General features: G+C 39.9%; 1 protein-coding gene across 2 annotated transcripts in view; it reads left to right on the top strand.

Annotated features, from left to right (window-relative positions):
- Positions 1-591: 591 nt before the first annotated feature.
- Positions 592-18,784, top strand: part of MINDY2 (MINDY lysine 48 deubiquitinase 2) — a 75,895-nt gene continuing 57,702 nt past the window's right edge. Inside the window, exon 1 of one of the 2 annotated variants that reach the window (XM_043471835.1) lies at positions 592-1,652. In XM_043471835.1, coding sequence (XP_043327770.1) covers positions 801-1,652 — 852 coding nt within the window. In that variant the 5' untranslated portion in view covers positions 592-800. The remainder of the gene's footprint in view (positions 1,653-18,784) is intronic. The other variant, XM_043471834.1, reaches the window with a different exon arrangement.

Here is an 18,784-nt window from a genome sequence, read left to right as displayed (position 1 = left end):
TTGGCTAAGGCAAGCACAAGTTAATTTATTATGATTGGCCCAAATCACCCACTTTTTTTTTTGCCGCGCAGGCCAATATCCACAAACGCACTGACGCCTCATGTAGAGCGAACGTTTTCCCCAGTAGCTTATGAGGAGCAGGATGTTTCTCAGCCAAAACCGAGAGAGACTGGAAATCGTGCATTGTAGTAATCCAAACACCTTGAGTGGATCCCAGCCTTTAAAATTTACATTTCGTAAGAAATTCCTTCAATTTTCCATATTACAAGCTGGGGAAACAAATCGGAGCTTTTCAGGGACGAGTTCTTTTCCAAATACTACAACTGCTGCCAACTCCCCATCCCTCAGCCCCAGGCTGAACCACACACGACTCAGCTCTGAAGGGTCACTACCGAGCTGACCGCCTCCCCGCTCTCCTTTAAAGAAGCCGCGCGCGGTCTAGCTGCCCCAGAGTTCAACTTCCGGCCACAAAATGAGAGGATGTTTTTCTCCTGGCCACGCCCTCCTAGCCACGCCCTCCACTCCCCGCGCTGGCCAGAGCGCGCGGGCCCGCAGGCGAGGCGGAGCCCCGTGGGCGGTCGCTGTGAGTGTCCCTTTCACCCGGCGGCGCGCAGGCACGCCCAGGGCCCACGGACAGCGCGGCGGCGCGCGCGCTCGCTCCCGATGCCCTCCCCCGTGACGTGCCTGGCCGAGGCCGCGCAAGGGCGCTGTAGCTGCCAGTGCCGCTGTCATGGCGTCTGAGGCGCTGTCTGAGGAGAACCCGCCGCGGTCTCTTTAGAGCGAGGGGCGGGCGGCTGGGTATGGAGAGCGGCCCCGAGAGCCTGCAGCCGCTAGAACACGGGGTGGCCGCCGGGCCAGCGCCAGGGACAGGTTCTCCGCAGGAAGGGCAACAAGAGACCAGGCTCGCCGCTGGGGATGGTCCTGGAGTATGGGCGGCGGAGAGCAGCGGCGGGAAGGGGCAGGGGGCGGTGGCCGCCGGGAGGAGCCTCTCGGACTCGGCTTCTCCCGCTGGCTCTCCTCAGGTTCTGGTACCCTGCAGCTCGCTCCCGAGCTTGGACTTGAAGGAGAGCGATTTGGAGAGTCCTGCTGCCCAGAAGAAGCCTCTAGGAGGGCAACACAAGGTGACCGCCTCCCCGGAGACAGCCGAGGCCGGAGCTGACCATGGGCTGGGTCCTGCCGGAGAAGCGGGCGCCCGCCCGGATCCCGCCGGCACCTGCCAGGAAGAGTCGGCGGCCGCGGGCTCTTCAGAGCCCAGCAGCGGCGGCGGCCTCAGCAGCAGTTGCAGCGACCCGAGCCCTCCTGGGGAGTCGCCGAGCCTGGACTCCCTGGAGTCGTTCTCTAACCTACATTCTTTTCCCAGTAGCTCCGAGTTTAATAGTGAGGAAGGAGCTGAGAACAGGGTCCCCGAGGAGGAGGAGGGCGCGGCGGTGTTGCCCGGGGCTGTGCCCCTGTGTGGAGAGGAGGAGGTGGAGGAGGAGGAAGGGGAGACAGCCCAGGTGCTGGCGGCCTCCAAGGAACGCTTCCCGGGACAGTCTGTCTATCATATCAAGTGGATCCAGTGGAAGGAAGAGAACACACCTATCATCACCCAGAATGAGAATGGCCCCTGCCCTTTACTGGCCATCCTCAATGTTTTGCTTCTGGCCTGGAAGGTACATTCCGCAGCTTCTATTTCCTACAGCTTTTGGGGAGGGGTAAAAGGGGATGAGGGAGTTGCTGCATTGTCAGCTGATATCTTCTTCCTTTCTTTCCTCATTCATCAGTAATCCCCGTTTCTTCTTACACGAAACTCACTCTGAGATTGTCTTTTTAAAGGAATATTCTCATATGTATGTCAGAAAGAACTGCTGGCAACCTAAGATCTCTCTTCTAGCGTTTAGTGATTAGCGTTCAACATTCAGCTGTGGCTGATACACTTGGAAACAGCCAGGTCTTAGAGGATCCTAAATCTTTTTATTATTTTTTAACTATATTTTTCTGTTATTCCTTCTTACTGACTTTATCCCATATGCAGAGGCGTGAAGAATTGGACAAAATCATCTTCAGAAGTTATCCTCAATCCGTTATATCAGGGAGCAAGTTTTGATGGTTATGTTTATGCTCCATTTGGGTGTGGATACTTAAGGACGTGGTAATAGGGAAGATGTGGCCCCTTAGACAAATTCCATTTAAGGAAAAGTAATGGCCTGAGACCTAATTACCATAGTTTCTTGGTTTTCAAAGATTGTTTTTATTTTATGGATGGTTTTTATTTGCCTCATTTCTTTGACTCTAGTTAAATAGTCTAGCAGTATTACCCGTAACCACACAGAATGTGTTAAGAGAGCTAAAATTATAATAACAAATAAGAAAAGATATATTCAAGATAAAGGAGCAAAAGAGGGAAGGGCCCTTCAAAAGTAACTATACTGAGGACTCAGGAGTAAGTTACCTGTACATGAAGTGTCTTATTTAAGCTTGCAGTTTTAGAGTGCTGAGAAGATGCATTTTAGAGCATATATTTTGCTGTCAAATTGAGAGCTGTACCTATAGGTAAAATGTTCCCTAGAAAAAAATAACCTGGATTCTTGTGACCAGTTAGAAAGAAAATCAAGTAAAGGGAATAGTGTTTATGAAATTCCCTCATCTTCCTGTCTAGCAAGGGATAATGCAAAAGAAATAAGATTAGAAATCTTACCAGTATCAAGTACATAATGGCACTCAAATGTTTTGAGTGGAGATTGCTTGCTCTTGAAGAGCTGTTGAGCTATTTGGAACTGCAGCATTGACTTACTTGAAATTACTAAAGAACAATGCAAGACAATATACTATAAATACTAGGTTATAGGACGCAGATTGAAATGCATTAGACATCCCAAGAGGGGAAATTTTCCTTTAGTCTGGCGTAGTTCCAGAGAGCTTCATGAAATTTTTATATCTTGAAGGAAGCTTTTAAGGAAAAAGTAGGATTTAAAATAACAGAAAAATGGGAATCCTGAGAGAGGGAAGCATATAAACAAAAAGGAATGAAAACAGGATGAATAATACGTGTGTGTATGTGTTTTGGATGACAGGAGTGGAAAGTTCATATTGCAAGATAATAGAAAATAAGATTGAAAAGGTGAAGAGCCACTTGATGAAGGACCTTGAATGTTAGACTAAGGAGTTAGATTTCATCCTATAAGCCAAAGTTTCCAGTCTGTTTGTCTGAAGGAGTAACTGTTTCCTTTAGGCTTTTCTCACTTCCTAGTTTCTACATACTACTGCAGAAGCTCAAAGGAAAGAGCAAGTGCTGTGGTCTCAAATATTTGAGGATAGATGAGCATTGGATTGGTCTTTGAAAGACAGCTTCAAGTGAATGACCATAACGTTTGGGTTCCCACTTTGTGTGAGATAGTAGAATACAGAGATGAGTAAGATGCAAGAGTGCCCTCATATAGCTTAGTATTGATTCAGAGACAGACATATAAACCATAATCCCAGTGCAGTGTGGAATTATGGTATGGAATTACAGAGAAAAGTGTAAGTGGGAGTGGAATGTGTTAAGGGAGAGCTTCATAGAAGAGGTAACCTATATACTGATGGGTCTCATGGGTCTGATGGGTGAGTAAAAGAAATTCATTTCAGGCCGAGGGAATAGTGTATTCAAAGATGTTGAAGCAGAAAAACGTTTGTTTTATTTGGGGATTCCAACCTTGGAGTGCGGCGGAGGAGGAGAAGGAAATGGCAGTAGCAGGGAATAAAATTGATGTTAGGTTAGACTCTGAATGAGAAAGCATGCTAAAGAGCTTCAGGATTATTGTATAAGTCTTTGGTTCTTGCCTTGTTTTTTTTTTCTGCTTTAAGGTTATTGATGCACACAAAAATTACTCATCAGTAATCATCAGTGATTGATAGGGAGATGTATTAAGAGAAGCAAGGTTGGATAGAGCAGTGTCCTAAAAGTGAGCCAGGGTTTCTGAGGTCAGCACTGTTCAGAATAGTACTTAGTTGTTTTTTGCCTTTTTCACACTCATTCTTTCAGTGTCAGTAGAGTTTTCCAAACTGTATGATGTGTGATGACATCCTTGCCCTGACAGTTAATGGAATGTGTGCTCTGCTTTCTTGTGTTTAAAATTTTTCTCAATTTTTATTTCTGGTATAGTAAATGTTGATAGATAGAATGCACTTAAACTAGAGCTTTTTAGGATCCTCAGTGATTTTTTAGGACTGAAGAGGGTCTTGAGACCAAAAAGTTTGAGAAATGCAGTTGTAGAGAAAAATAGTAAATAGAGTTTGAAAGTTTTCCCTGGTGGCTCAGTCAGTAAAGAGTCTGCCTGCTATGCAGGAGATCTGGGTTCCATCCCTGGGTTGGGAAGACCCCCTGGAGAAGGAAATGGCAACCCACTCCAGTATTCTTGCCTGGAGAATTCCATGGACAGAGGAGCCTGGTGGGCTAGAGTCCTTGGTCACAAAGACTTGAGCATGACTGAGTGACTTAACTTTCTTTCAGGATATGAAGGCAATTGTCAGAGTTCAGAGGACCCATCACTAGGCATGTTTAGACTTTATATATAGTTGATAGTACGAAGCTATTATAAATTATTGGATAAAGGAATGAAAGAGATCTTTTCATTTGAGATTAAACTAGAAGTCAGACTGTAGTGAGTGTAGCAACAAGAATTGATGAGATTAACTCTTTTGGATGGGGAATTCTTTGCCCCTTCTCTTTGATGAGGATAGTGTCACACAGCCTAAATGATGAATTGACTACTAACTGGATATAGGAAATTAAGGATGTGACACTTTTTCCAATTTGAGTAATAGAGAATTGCTTGGATCATTCAAAAGATAGAGAATGTGCTTTAGGTGGGAAAGTTGATGCAAAGTTTGGTTGTGTCGGATTGGAATTGTCTTACTAACAGTAAGTCATAAAAATATAAATGTTTATTATACCTTCAGAAGATTAGAATGGGCCTCAGAAAAGAGGTTAAAATTATGGGAAAAATTGAATTGGAGAATTATTGCATAGATTTAAGTATGGTATCTATGAGAATAAATTAATTCTCCATAGAAAATGGTGAACAGTAGTTCTCAACTATTTGGGGAGGGACTTCCCCGGTTGCCCAGTGGCTAAGACTCTGCACTCCCAGTGCAGAGGAGCCCGAGTTCCACCGCTGGTCAGGGAATTAGATCCCACATGCTGCAACTAAGAGTTTGCATGTCGCAACTAAACATCCTGCGTGCTGCAACTAAAAGGTCCTACATGCCTCAGTGAAGACCCAGCACAGACAAATAAATAAATATAAATAAATAAAGCTGGTGGGGAGAAGGGAATGCTAAGCAGTAAAGATGAAAGAGTATAAAAGAAACCAGTATAGGCCCAATTTGAGATGTAAATGAAAACTAGAAATGGGACAATGTCATAACAGTAGTCTGGGGGAGAGACTCTTAATTTTTTTTTTTAAGTGACTTATTGTCAAATGCAACAGTGTCAAGGAACTGGTGAAGTAGGAAAGATTGTTGCCAAAAAGGACAGGTATGAGAACAGGGCATTACAAAGTTAGGATATCATAGAATCCTCAGAGGTGGTAAAATTCTCTTCAGAGGAAAAGAACAACAATCTTTTTTTACCCTGAAGTAATAGAAGATACAAAGACAAGGTTATGTTAATTAAAATGGAGAGAGAAGTGAAAATTGAGGCCTCATTCTCAATTTTGGCAAAATGACCGTTGATCTCATCAGTAATAACTCTTGAACTTGTCAGTAGTTAAGAGGAGAGGTTGCAAAGCATCAAAGTGTGATTTTGTGAGAATATTATGTTGTATTTTAAAGAAGTTCTCATCTCGTTGGAAATTATGCCTAGGAATTGAGACATAAGTAGAAAGTTGTAGGTGGCCATGGATAAATTGGGGTGCTCTTTTAAAACTTCTAGTATGTCCATTTTGCTCCTCCCCCCATTAGTTCTCTTATCTCTGGAAACCAGAGCAGGAAGAATGGCTGGTTAGCATTATCAAGTATTGGGTTTTTCAAGTGTTGATTCATTGAGAGTCAGTGGAGTTAAGGGTTCAAAGTAAAAGAGTTGATCATCTCTTTCTAGGGAGAATGAAGCAATGAGAAAAATCAATAGGGAATTCTCTAGCAGTTCAGTGGTTAGGGCTCTTCACTTCCACTGTAAAGGGCACAGGTTCTGTCCCTGGTTGGGAAACTTTAAAAAAAAGAAAGAAATCAATAAACTGAATACATTAGGAGGATTTGAGGTATTCAAAGGAAGGAAGTGCCATGTCTCTGAGTGAGAGATGACAGGTAAAATTATCCAATATGGTAAGTACTGATTTGGAAATGTTGGAGTTTTAATTAGAAGTGTTGGTTTAGGACTGATGGAAAATAGGTGATCATTAATAATCTGTAAAATAGTTGAGCCATGATAATCCAATAAATCAATAAAGAAGGAAATCTGTTCATTAATTTAATTTGAGCTCAAATTTTCTAATTCTCTTAACTGACACAAGGTAAATTGACTCAAATTTATGTCTTGGAACACATTTTCATTTGCTTCTTTAAAACAGACTGGTTTTGGTGGTTTTTAAATGATTTTTCTTTAGTCTTTCATTTTATCTATCAAACACAATGCCATTTATAGGTTTACTTGAGGACTGTGACCCAATTAATCAGTTATGTTTATAAAAATCAACAAGTCAGAAGAAATGTAAAATTTACTTTCTGATGATACTGGCCTATACTATAAACGTTAGATCTGAGTGATGCGTACTTGTCATTATGCTGTTATTTTTCTACTTTTGCATATGATTTAACTTTTGCATTACAAAACATTTTTAAAAGCTTCTGCATTAGTATTTTTATATCAGGAGATATGTTTAATAACAGAGGGAGTCCCTCCTTTGTCACACTTTTGTATTCTTATAGAAAGAATATAGGTTTAAGGCCCACATACTCAAAAAAATATATGTATATATATATAGACATATGAAATGAAGTGAAAATCACTTGGTCGTGTCCGACTCTTTGCAAACTGTATAGTCCATGGAATTCTCCAGGCCAGAATACTGGAGTGGATAACCTTTCCCTTCTCCAGAGGATCTTCCCAACCCAGGGATCAAACCCAGGTCTCGTGCATTGCAGGTGGATTCTTTACCAGCTGAGCCAAAGGGAAGTCCATATAGACCTATATATGTATATATAACTTATACTGTACTTGTAGTAGAGGACATATAGTATTGTGATACCTAATTGGTACTTAACATGTTAGTGGAAGACTAAATGCACTGTTCTGATTTAAGATGTGCTTCTATTTAAGATGTGCTTCAGTACCTTCTATTTAGGATGTGCACATCTTTTCTCCTGCCTAGCCCTTTTGGGTGGAAAATTCTTCTCTCTTTGCTTACCAGGAGCTGAAGTGATGATCTACTCCACATAACGGGAGGAACACCAGGATTCTTAAGTTTGTTTATATTAGGCTGGTTGCTCCTAGGTTTAGACATTATCAAGAAACTGTAAAGAAGAATTGATATATTTGATTCAGTAAAAAAAGCAAAGAGCTTAAGGTTAAAAAAAAAAAAAAAGACAAAAATATACCCCTTCCCCCAAAAAACTTCACCAGGAACTAAGTCAAAACACACACTACAAACTGAGGGAATTATCTGCTAGACTACTGTATGTGTCTAAGGGCTAATTTATCAATTTACAAAGAACCCCCATAAATTAGAAAAGGAACTTCCTTGGTGCCCCAGTAGCTAAGACTCCATGCTTTCAATGCAGTGGGTATGGGTTACATCCCTGGTCAGGGAACTAGATCCCACATGCTGCCAAATAAATAAATATTTAAAAATAGATAAATAAATTAGAAAGAAAAAGATGAGCAATGCAATAGCAAAATGAGCAGAAGGCCATTAGCAGAAAATTCAGTGAAGTTCAAATGGACATATTCTCTGTCTCATTATTACTTGCAGAGGCTGTGCTTCTTCCCAGAAAGCTTTTGCTCTAGTTCTCCTTCCCTCCTGGTGACTTTTCTTTTCTTGGACACTTTTCACAGATACCTCTTCTTAGTTTTGAATAAGTATTACTTTCTCTTTTTTACTTCCTGACTTACAGGAATATTGTAGCCATACAAATTTTCTCATATTCCCCTTTTCCTAAAGCAGGCACAAAGCTCTTTTGAGGATTTCCAAGTGTTCAGTTCAGTTCAGTCGCTCAGTCGTGTCAGACTCTGTGACCCCATGAACTGCAGCATGCCAGACCTCCCTGTCCATCACCAAATCCCAGAGTCCACCCAAACCCTTGTCCATTAAGTCGGTGATGCCATCCAACCATCTCATCCTCTGTCATCCCCTTCTCCTCCTGCCCTCAATCTTTCCCAGAATCAGGGTCTTTTCCTGTGAGACAGCTCTTCTCATCAATTGGCCAAAGTATTGGAGTTTCAGCTTCAACATCAGTCCTTTCAGTGAACACCGAGGACTGATCTCCTTTAGGATGGACTGGTTGGATCTCCTCGCAGTCCAAGGGATTCTCAAGAGTCTTCTCCAACACCATAGTTCAAAAGCATCAATTCTTTGGCGCTCAGCTTTCTTTATAGTCCAAATCTCACATCCATACATGACCCCTGGAAAAACCATAGCCTTGATGAGATGGACCTTTGTTGGCAAAGTAATGTCTCTGCTTTTCAATATGCTGTCCAAGTTGGTCATAACTTTCCTTCCAAGGGGTAAGTATCTTTTAATTTCACGGCTGCAGTCACCAGCTGTAGTGATTTTGGAGCCCAGAAAAATAAAATCAGCCATTGTTTCCACTGTTTCTCCATCTATATGCCATGAAGTGATGGGACCAGATGCCATGATCTTAGTCTTCTGAATGTTGAGCTTTAAGCCAACTTTTTCACTCTCCTCTTTCACTTTCATCAAGAGGCTCTTTAGTTCCTCTTCACTTTCTGCCATAAGGGTGGTGTCATCTGCATATCTGACGTTATTGATCTTTCTTCTGGCAATCTTGATTCCAGCTTGTGCTTCTTCCAGCCCAGGAGTTTCTCATGATGTACTCTGCATATAAGTTAAATAAGCAGGGTGACAATATACAGCCTTGACGTACTCCTTTTCCTATTGGGAACCAGTCTGTTGTTCCATGTCCAGTTCTAACTGTCGCTTCCTGACCTGCATACAGGTTTCTCAAGAGGCAGGTCAGGTGGTCTGGTATTCCCATCTCTTTCAGAATTTTCCACAGTTTATTGTGATCCACACAGTCAAAGGCTTTGGCATAGTCAATAAAGCAGAAATAGATGTTTTTCTGGAACTCTCTTGCTTTTTCTATGATCCAGCGGATGTTGGCAATTTGATCTCTGGTTCCTTTGCCTTTTCTGGAACTGGCTTGAACATCTGGAAGTTCACGCTCCATGTACTGCTGAAGTCTGGCTTGAAGAATTTTGAGCATTACTTTACTATCCTGTGAGATGAGTGCAATTGTGCGGTAGTTTGAGCATTCTGTGGCATTGCCTTTCTTAGGGACTGGAATGAAAACTGACCTTTTGCAGTCCTGTGGCCACTGCTGAGTTTTCCAAGTTTGCTGGCATGTTGAGTGCAGCACTTTGACAGCATCATCTTTTAGGATTTGAAATAGCTCAGTTGGAATTCCATCACCTCCATTAGCTTTGTTTGTAGTGATGCATCCTAAAGGCCCACTTGACTTCGAATTCCATAAAACTGTTCCCTTGGTATCTCTAAGTTTCTTGAAGAAATCTCTAGTCTTTCCCATTTTATTGTTTTCCTCAATTTCTTTGCACTGATCACTGAAGAAGGCTTTCTCATCTCTCCTTGCTATTCTTTGGAACTCTGCATTCAGATGCTTATATCTTTCCTTTTCCCTTTTGCTTTTTGCTTCCCTTCTTTTCTCAGCTGTTTGTAAGGCCTCCTCAGACAGCCGTTTTGCTTTTTTGCATTTCTTTTTCTTGGGGATGGTCTTGATTCCTGTCTCCTGTAGAATGTCATGAACCTCCGTCTGTCATTCATCAGGCACTCTCAGATCTAGTCCCTTAAATCTATTTCTCACTTCCACTGTATAGTCATAAGGGATTTTATTTAGGTCATACCTGAATGGTCTAGTGGTTTTCTCCACTTTCTTAAATTTCAGTCTGAATTTGGCAATAAGGAGTTCATGATCTTAAGCCACAGTCAGCTCCTGGTCTTGTTTTTGCTGACTGTATAGAGCTTCTCCATCTTTGGCTGCAAAGAATATTATCAATCTGATTTTGGTGTTGACCATCTGGTGATGTCCATGTGTAGAGTCTTCTCTTGTGTTGTTTTGGAGGAAGGTGTTTGCTATGACCAGTGCATTCTCTAGGCAAAACTCTATTAGCCTTTGCCCTGCTTCTTTCTGTACTCCAAGGCCAAATTTGCCTGTTACTCCAGGTGTTTCTTGACTTCCTACTTTGGCATTCCAGTCCCCTATAATGAAAAGGGCATCTTTTGGGGGTGTTAGTTCTAGAATGCCTTGTAGGTCTTCATAGAACCATTCAACTTCAGCTTCTTCAACGTTACTGTTCAGGACATAGACTTGGATTACCGTGATATTGAGTGGTTTGCCATGGAAATGAACAGAGATCATTCTGTCGTTGTGCAGATTGCATCCAAGTACTGCATTTTGGACTCTTGTTGACTATGATGGCTATTCCGTTTCTTCGAAGGGATTCCTGCCCACATTAGTAGATATAATGGTCATCTGAGTTAAATTCACCCATTCCAGTCCATCTTAGTTCGCTGATTCCTAGAATGTCGATGTTCACTCTTGCCATCTCCTGTTTGACCACTTCCAATTTGTCTTGATTCATGGACCTAACATTCCAGGTTCCTATGCAATATTGCTCTTTATAGCTTTTATCACAAGTCCCATCCACAACTGGGTGTTGTTTTTGCTTTGGCTCCATCCGTACATTCTTTCTGGAGTTATTTTTCCACTGATCTCCAGTAGCATATTGGGCACCTAAAGACCTGGGGCGTTCATGTTTCAGTGTCCTATCTTTTTGCCTTTTAATACTGTTCGTGGAGTTCTCAACGCAAGAATACTGAAGTGGTTTGCCATTCCCTTCTCCAGTGGATCACATTGTGTCAGACCTCTCCACCATGACCCTTCTGGCTTGGGTGGCCCCACACCGCATGGCTTAGTTTCATTGAGTTGGACAAGGCTGTGTTCCATGTGATCAGACTGGCTAGTTGTCTGTGATTGTGGTTTCAGTCTGTCTGCCCTCTGATGCCCTTTCTTAGTGCCTACCTCTTACTTGGTTTTCTCTTACCTTGGATGTGGGGTATCTCTTCACGGCTGCTCCAGCAAAGCGCAGCTGCTGCACCTTACCTCAGACATGGGGTAGCTCCTCCCGGCTGCCGTCCCTGACCTCGGGCATGGGGTAGCTCCTCTCGGCCAAGTGTGTTACTTAGAAAAATGGAAAAACAGATGGTGAGCCAAAGATTCCATTTTAGCCTCTGTCAGCCATATTTGTTCTTAAATATAGATCCTTTAAGGAGAGATAAAAACTTCACACCGTGGTGAAGTTTGTTTACACAAAAGATGCAAGCAAGACTTCTGAAGTTTTTATTTCCAGTCAGTCCTAAAAATTAGGATTGGTGTAATATCTCTGGATTTGTGAGATAAAGTGGAAATGGGCAGATGATATTATGAGTACTCCCTGTGGTGGTTGTCTTATTAGTGATGTCCTCATTGTTTTCCTCTCCCTTTGCTATGAGTAGTCCTTCAGTGGAAAACTTTCCCATTCTCCTTCCATCCTTGTCGATGTTGACTCCCAAGTAGCATTCACACACAAGTAGTATGAGTAATCTTAGGGTACCACCTAAGATTAATAATTATAACCCTAAGTACTCAATTATTTTTGTCCAGATACTCTGCTAAGTATTTTATATGTATTATATGCATTTTGTTTTAGTTTTCTCAGCCACATCTTAAGATCCTTGTGTAGATATTGTTCCTATTTTACATACATAGAAAATTGAGGTATATAAAGATCAAATAACTTACCCAAGGTAAGTTGATACCCACTCCAGAACCTGAGCTCTTAGTTCAGATATTTGGTTGGAAAGTTAAAATTAAAGATAACACCTGGTGGACAACAGGTCTGGGACAAACCAGGGTGGTAGAAGAGCTAGTGATAAAGTCAGAGAAGCAGGAATAGACGTCATGAATCACGATTCCTTAGAAGAAATCCTGGGGATCTACTCTTTGTACAGATTCATTCTGTTTTCAGCCGCATATGTTTTATCTCATGTCCTCTGAATTCTCTGACACTTCCAATTTCAGAGCCTTTCTTGAGTTCTGTGGTGAGTGAGCTTGCCTTAACCATGAAAGTTTATTGATTATATTCTTTAATATTTTCAAAAATTAGTAAGCTTTCTCTGTCCTGCCACTATCCTAATTCAGGCCACTTTCCATCTTCTGTACCTTCTAACTGGTCTCTTACCTTATCCTGTTCTCATCTATCTTGCAAGCAATTAATATAAAAATTTCACTTACTTTTTCTTTAGTAGGTTTTTCGGCTTTGATAAGCTTGCTCAGCTGCTTAAGTATAAGTGCAGTGAAATTTGAACTAAAGATGTCTTCTTTTACTCATGAATCTTTTACTGGGGAAATTTCTCTGGAACAACATTCTTCATTGTTTTATAATCCTTTGAATTGCGTGTAAAATAGGACATTCTTGAAAATCTAATACATATGGATACATCTATAATTTCTGATGGTTAAGCATTTTTAAATAGGCCTCGATATTACTCTGAGTGTGGGGTTTGAGTTATGATAAACATTGATGGTAAAAGTGTTGCAAATTGCTGGAAGTTAAAGCTTGTCTCTTATTAAATGTTCCTGATATGAAATACTGATGGCAAGTAGAAAGGTAAATTTTTAGTATTTTTTAAGTACAGTAATTATTTTTAATAATAAATTAATATTACCTATAAGAAATTAGAATATAAAACATGATTCACAATAGCTTGTAATACATGTTTAATTGCTGGAGCCAGAATTAAAGGCATGTTGAAAGGATCCTTAAGTGTTTTAGCTCTTATTTTGAAAAAAACCTACATTCTTCTCTTTGATTCCAGTTAACAGTACTTGCAGTGCAATTATTTTACAATTTGAACTTAAAAACTCATGAATACTATATGATTTACTGCATATTCAAAATCAGTGAAACTTGAACTGAGAAAAAAATTGTTTTTTTAGCCACACTGCATGGCTTGCAGGATCTTAGTCTCCTGACCAGGGATCTAACCTGGGCCTCCCTGTCCTGGAAGTGTGGAGCCCTCACCATGGACCACCAGGGAATTTCCAAGAAACTGTATTATTTAGTGATCCATTTTACCATAAGTAATGAAAAGTAGACTGCAGCATAGGAATCAAATACTTCATGGACAAATTAAAAATCTTTGTCTCCTGAGTTCCAACTCAACTTTCTGTTTGAATGTCAAACTACATTTCACAGTTATGAAGCAGATATCATTTCTTATACAAACTTACCAAATTTTTTATTTTCATTAGGTGTAGGGATCTTAACTTTTGGAGTTTCCTGAACCTTAGAGTCAACCTTAGAGTTAGTTTTTCTTTTCTCATTATCCTCCACTTTTCATTGGTCATAAAGTTCTGCCAGTTCTTCATTTAAAATATATTTCAGATGATGTTTTATATAAGACTTCATTGAAAGAAAGTGTTACTGTTTTTAAGTCTGTATATTAATTTTGTATCCTGCAATTTTATCAAACTCATTGATGAGTTCTGGTGGTTTCTTGGTGTTTTTAGGATTTTCTATGTATAGCATGTCATCTGCAAACATTGACAGTTTTACATCCTCTTTTCCAGTTTGGATTCCTTTTATTTCTTTTTCTGACATGGTTGCTATGATTAGGACTTCCAATACTATGTTGAATAAAAGTGGTGACGGAAATTCCCTGGAGGTCCAGAGGTTAGAACTCTGTACTTCCACTACAGGGGACACAGGTTCAATCCCTGGCTGGGGAACTAAGGTCCCAGAGCCACATGGTGCAGCCAAAAAAAAAAAAAAAAAAAGTGTGAGTGAGCATCCTTGTCTTCTTCCTGATCTGAGAAGAAATGGTGAAGTGCTTTTCACCATTGAGTATGATGTTAGCTGTGGACCTTTCATAAGTGGTCTTTATTATGTTGAGGTGTGTTTTCTCTGTACCCAATTTGTAGAGAACTTTTATTGTAAATGAATATTGAATTTTGTCAAAAGTTTTTTGTGCATCTGTTGAGATGAACATATAATTTTTTTTTGAACATATAATTTTTATTCATCAGTTTGTTAATGTGATGTATCACATTGATTGATTTGCATATATTGAACTAAACCATCTTTGCATTCCTGGGATAAATTCCACTTGTTCATGGTGTATAATCCTTTTTATGTATTGAATTCAGTTTGCCGATATTTTGCTAAGGATTTTTGCATCTATGTTCATCAGTGATATTGACCTATAATTTTCATTTTGTGTGATATCTTTGGTTTTGGTATCAAAGTGATACTTGCTTCATAGAATGAGTTCAGAAGCATCTTTTCTTGTGCAATATTTGGAATAGTTTGAAAAGGATAGGTATTAACTCTTTTCTAAATGTTTGTTAGAATTCATCTGGGAAGCCATCTGATCTTGGACTTTTTTTTAAAAATAATATTGTACTAAACATCAATAGGCTTGGAAACAAAACTGTAAAACAGCAGACACCACACATACAATTATTTGCTACTGATACATGGTTGACCAGTATCCCACCTAATCAATAGGTTTTTGTTTTTTTGGGTTTTGTTGGGTCTTCGCTGCTGTGTGGGCTTTCCTCCAGTTGTGGAAAGCAAGGACTGCTTTCTAGTTGCAGTGTGCTGGCTTCTCATTGGAGTGGCTTTTCTCGTGAAGCACAGGCTCTGTGGTGCTTGGGCTTCAATAATTATGTCATGTAGGCTCAGTAGTTGTGGCTCCCAGGCTCTACAGCTTAGGCTCAATAGTTGAGGCACATGGGCATAGCTGCTCTGTGACATGTGGGATCTTCCTGGATCAAGGACAGAACCCGTGTCTCCTGCATTTGCAGGCAGATTCTTGACCACTGAGCTACCAGGGAGCCCGATCTTGGACTTTTATTTGTTGGGAGTTTTTTAAGTTACTGATTCAGTTTCATTACAGGTAATTGATCTGTTCATATTTTCTTTTTTTTCCTGGTTCAGTCTTGAGAAATTATACATTTCTAGAAATTCGTCCATTTCTTCGAAGGTTGTCTGTCTTATTGGAGTATAATTGTTGGTGTGTGCTCAGTCACTTCAGTCGTGGCCAACTGTTTGTGACCCTATGGACTACAGCCCACCAATCTCCTCTGTCCGTGGAATTCTCCAGGCAAGAATACTGGAGTGGGTTGCCATTTCCTCCTCCAGGGGATATTCCTGACCCAGGGATTGAACTTGCCTCTCTTGTGTCTCCTGCATGGGCAGGCGGGTTCTTTACCACTAGTGCCACCTCAGAAGCATAATTGTTGGTGGTACTCTCTTATTATCCTTTGTATTTCTGTAGTGATAGTTGTACCTTCTTTTTCATTTTTATTTTTATTGATTTGGGCCCACTTTCTTTTTTTCTTGATGAGTCTGGCTAAAGATTTATCAATTTTGTTGTATCTTCTCAAAGAACTAGCTCTTAGTTTCATTGATTTTTTTTTTCCCCCAGTATTCTAAGCTAGCTTTCCCATAACATGTTTTTGTGGGTTTTTTTTTTTTCCTTTAATAAATTCTAAAGAGACAATGGAAAGAAAGTCTTAGGATCATTAACAAAATATTTGGCATTTGCTTTTGTGGTGATGGTGGCAGAGGGAAGCAAAAAGAGAAGTAAGCTTTCAGGAAGATCATTTTGTGGTTAAAAAAAAACTAAAATCTGTTGATGGTTCCTAAAGATTAGTGGGAAACAAGCATTTCTTCACTATTGTACTCTTTAATCTCTTGGTTTAATGAACATCCAGAATTTTTAGTTGGCTAAGATTCAGGAAATGAATATACTACTGAGTATGCTTGGGAATAGTTAAAATATTTACATGTTTGTTGTCTCACTTCTAAAATCTATATAAAGATTGTCATTTCCTGTTTCAAATGCTTGAAACAAGATGTGGTAGGTGGCTGTTATTATTTGGAAATTTCAAGACTAAAACCTGAAATCATCTATTTGCAGAAATCTAGGATTATAGAATGTATTTCCCAAATACATATACTTGTTAGTGCTTTGCTTTCTTATTTTGACAATTTTATAGTAAGATCACTACATTGACCAAAAGAGGATAAGCGGTTTGTTTATGGAATTTTCTAGTAAAATGTATATTTAGTATATATATTTATTTTACTTTTGGCTGTTCTGGGTCTTTGTTGCTGTGCAGGGGCATTCTCTAGTTGTGGTACACGGGCTTCTCATTGTGGTGGCTTGTCTTACCGAAGAACACAGGCTCTGGAGTGTGTGGGCTTCAGTAGTTGTGGCTTGCAGGCTCTGGAGCACAGGCTCAATAGTTGCGGCTCACAGGCTTGTTTGCTCCACAGCATGTGGGATCTTTCCAGACCAGGGATTAAGCTCGTGTCCCTTGCATTGGCAGGTAGACTCTTCACCACTGGACTGCCAGGGAAGCCCTCTAGTGAATGTATTTCTGTACTGGATTTGTCTGGAATAAAAGAATGTATAGGTCTTATTTTATTCAAAAAGCATTGTTAGGTGTAAATGGGGCTTTCAGATTGGTCTGACAATTATTCAGAATGTAAATATTCACAGTGTATGTAAACTACTAGTTTAAATATCAGACCTTCAAAGTGTTATTGAAACACCTTGATGAAATATTATCTAAAAGCAGTTAAAATCATCTAAAGCAGCATTCAGCATACTTTTCCTGTAAAGGTGCATGTGTGCTAAGTTGCTTCAGTTGTGTCTAAGCTCTGTGCGACCCTATGGACTGTAGCTTGGCAGGCTCCTCTGTCCATGTGATTCTCCAGCAAGAATACTGGAGTGGGTTGCCATGCCCTCCTCAGGGGATTTTCCTGACTGGGATCGGACCCACGTCTCTTATATCTCCTGTATTGGCAGGCCAGTTCTCTACCACTAGTGCTACCTGGAAAGCCCTCCTCTAAAGGACCAAATAGTAAATATTTTAGGCTTTATGGGCTGTACCTGGTCTCTGCTGCAAAGATTCAACTTTGCTATTATAGTCAAAGCAGCCAAAGACAGTACATAAACAAATGAGGGTGACACTCAATAAAACTTTATTTAGAAAAGCAGGAGACTTTAATTTGCCAATGAGTTTCAATTTAAAAAATAATACTATTTATGGGAACTGTCAGTACTTTCTGCTCAACTTTTCTGTAAACCTAAAACTGCACCAAAAAAAGTATATTACAATTTCTGGGACTTCCCTGGCAGTCCAGTGGTTAAGACTCTGTACTTCCACTATAGGGGGCATTGGTTCAATCCCTGGTCAGAGAACTAAGATCCCACATGCCACATGGTGCAGCCAAAAGGAAAAATCTATTACAGTTTTTCTAAATGTCTTAGAAAATAAAAATTATTTAGAATCAAGTAATGATCAAAACCTCCATGCAGTCTCTTGGTTTTCACTGAATGATAAAGCCACTGGATGACTAACTCATCCGTTCTAGCTGTCTGGTATGCTTTGAGAGGGTCTAAAACTGTTTTACAAGGATCTTTTTTAGGACTTATTTATTCATTGATTAAAGTAAACAAAGAGGTAGAGATGTCACATACTGTTACTACATTTGGTAACATAAATACTCAGAGCACCTTCTTCAACACTTGTTGGAGGAATTGCTGATTTAAATGATTTCCTTGATTGAACAGAAAATAATTCTTAAAATATTAATTCTTGAAGATTTTTGAATTATACTGCTATTCTATCGTTGATATGTTAACTCCTTTGAGTTTTCATCCTATAGTATTTATTTTTCTTCTATGAATATACCAAGAAGTATCCTTTTAAATAAGTCAGCTAAAATATTTACAATCATTGGCTGTAATATCTGTGTAACTCAGCTGATAATTCATTTGAAAAATTTAGACTGTGTTGCAGCTGAATTAACTTTTGAGACTTAAATGTGACTGTAACATATATATCTACTTCTAAACTTTTTATTGTGACATGTAGCACAGAAAATACATAAAACAGAGATGTCCAGTTTAACAGGTTAATTATAAAGCAAACAGTGGAACTACCATGCAAGTCAAGATACAAAGCATTGCCAGCACCCCAGAGGCCTCTTATATGTCTCGTTCTAACTATAACCCCTTCCCTTATTCCTAGGGTTAACTACAGTCCTGATTTTTATAGTATCCATTTTCTTTTTTTAGTACCTGTGCAGCTCTAAACAGTGTAGTTTATTTTGCCTGTTTTTTTTTTTTTAATTTTACAGGTGGGCTCATATAGTATGAATACTTCAGTTTATGACCAATCCTTTATACTATATTCATTTTAGCTATTCAACAACAACAAAAAATGATCAAGGTAGACTGAAGTGATGGGATATTGAGCTGTGTTCAGAAAAACTGCTTCATGGCTGATCTGTCAAAACATGTTTGGTGCCACTTCCTGCCCTTTAACCACATTTTCTGTCACACAGGACACTGTTGCATGTGCCTAATGACAATCAGGATGGGTGATGAAAGGCATAGCACTTGTTTTTGAAAACAGATTTCTCAGTGATTCTATGAGATCTTGAATTTTATGGTGATAGGATTGTGTTAAACTAATCTTTAATACAACAAAGCTGTTGTTGTATTAAAGATTAAAG

The sequence above is a fragment of the Cervus canadensis genome, chromosome 6 (assembly GCF_019320065.1).
Source record: "Cervus canadensis isolate Bull #8, Minnesota chromosome 6, ASM1932006v1, whole genome shotgun sequence".
NCBI classification, from domain to species: domain Eukaryota; kingdom Metazoa; phylum Chordata; class Mammalia; order Artiodactyla; family Cervidae; genus Cervus; species Cervus canadensis.
This window is presented reverse-complemented; position numbering and strand designations above follow the sequence as displayed.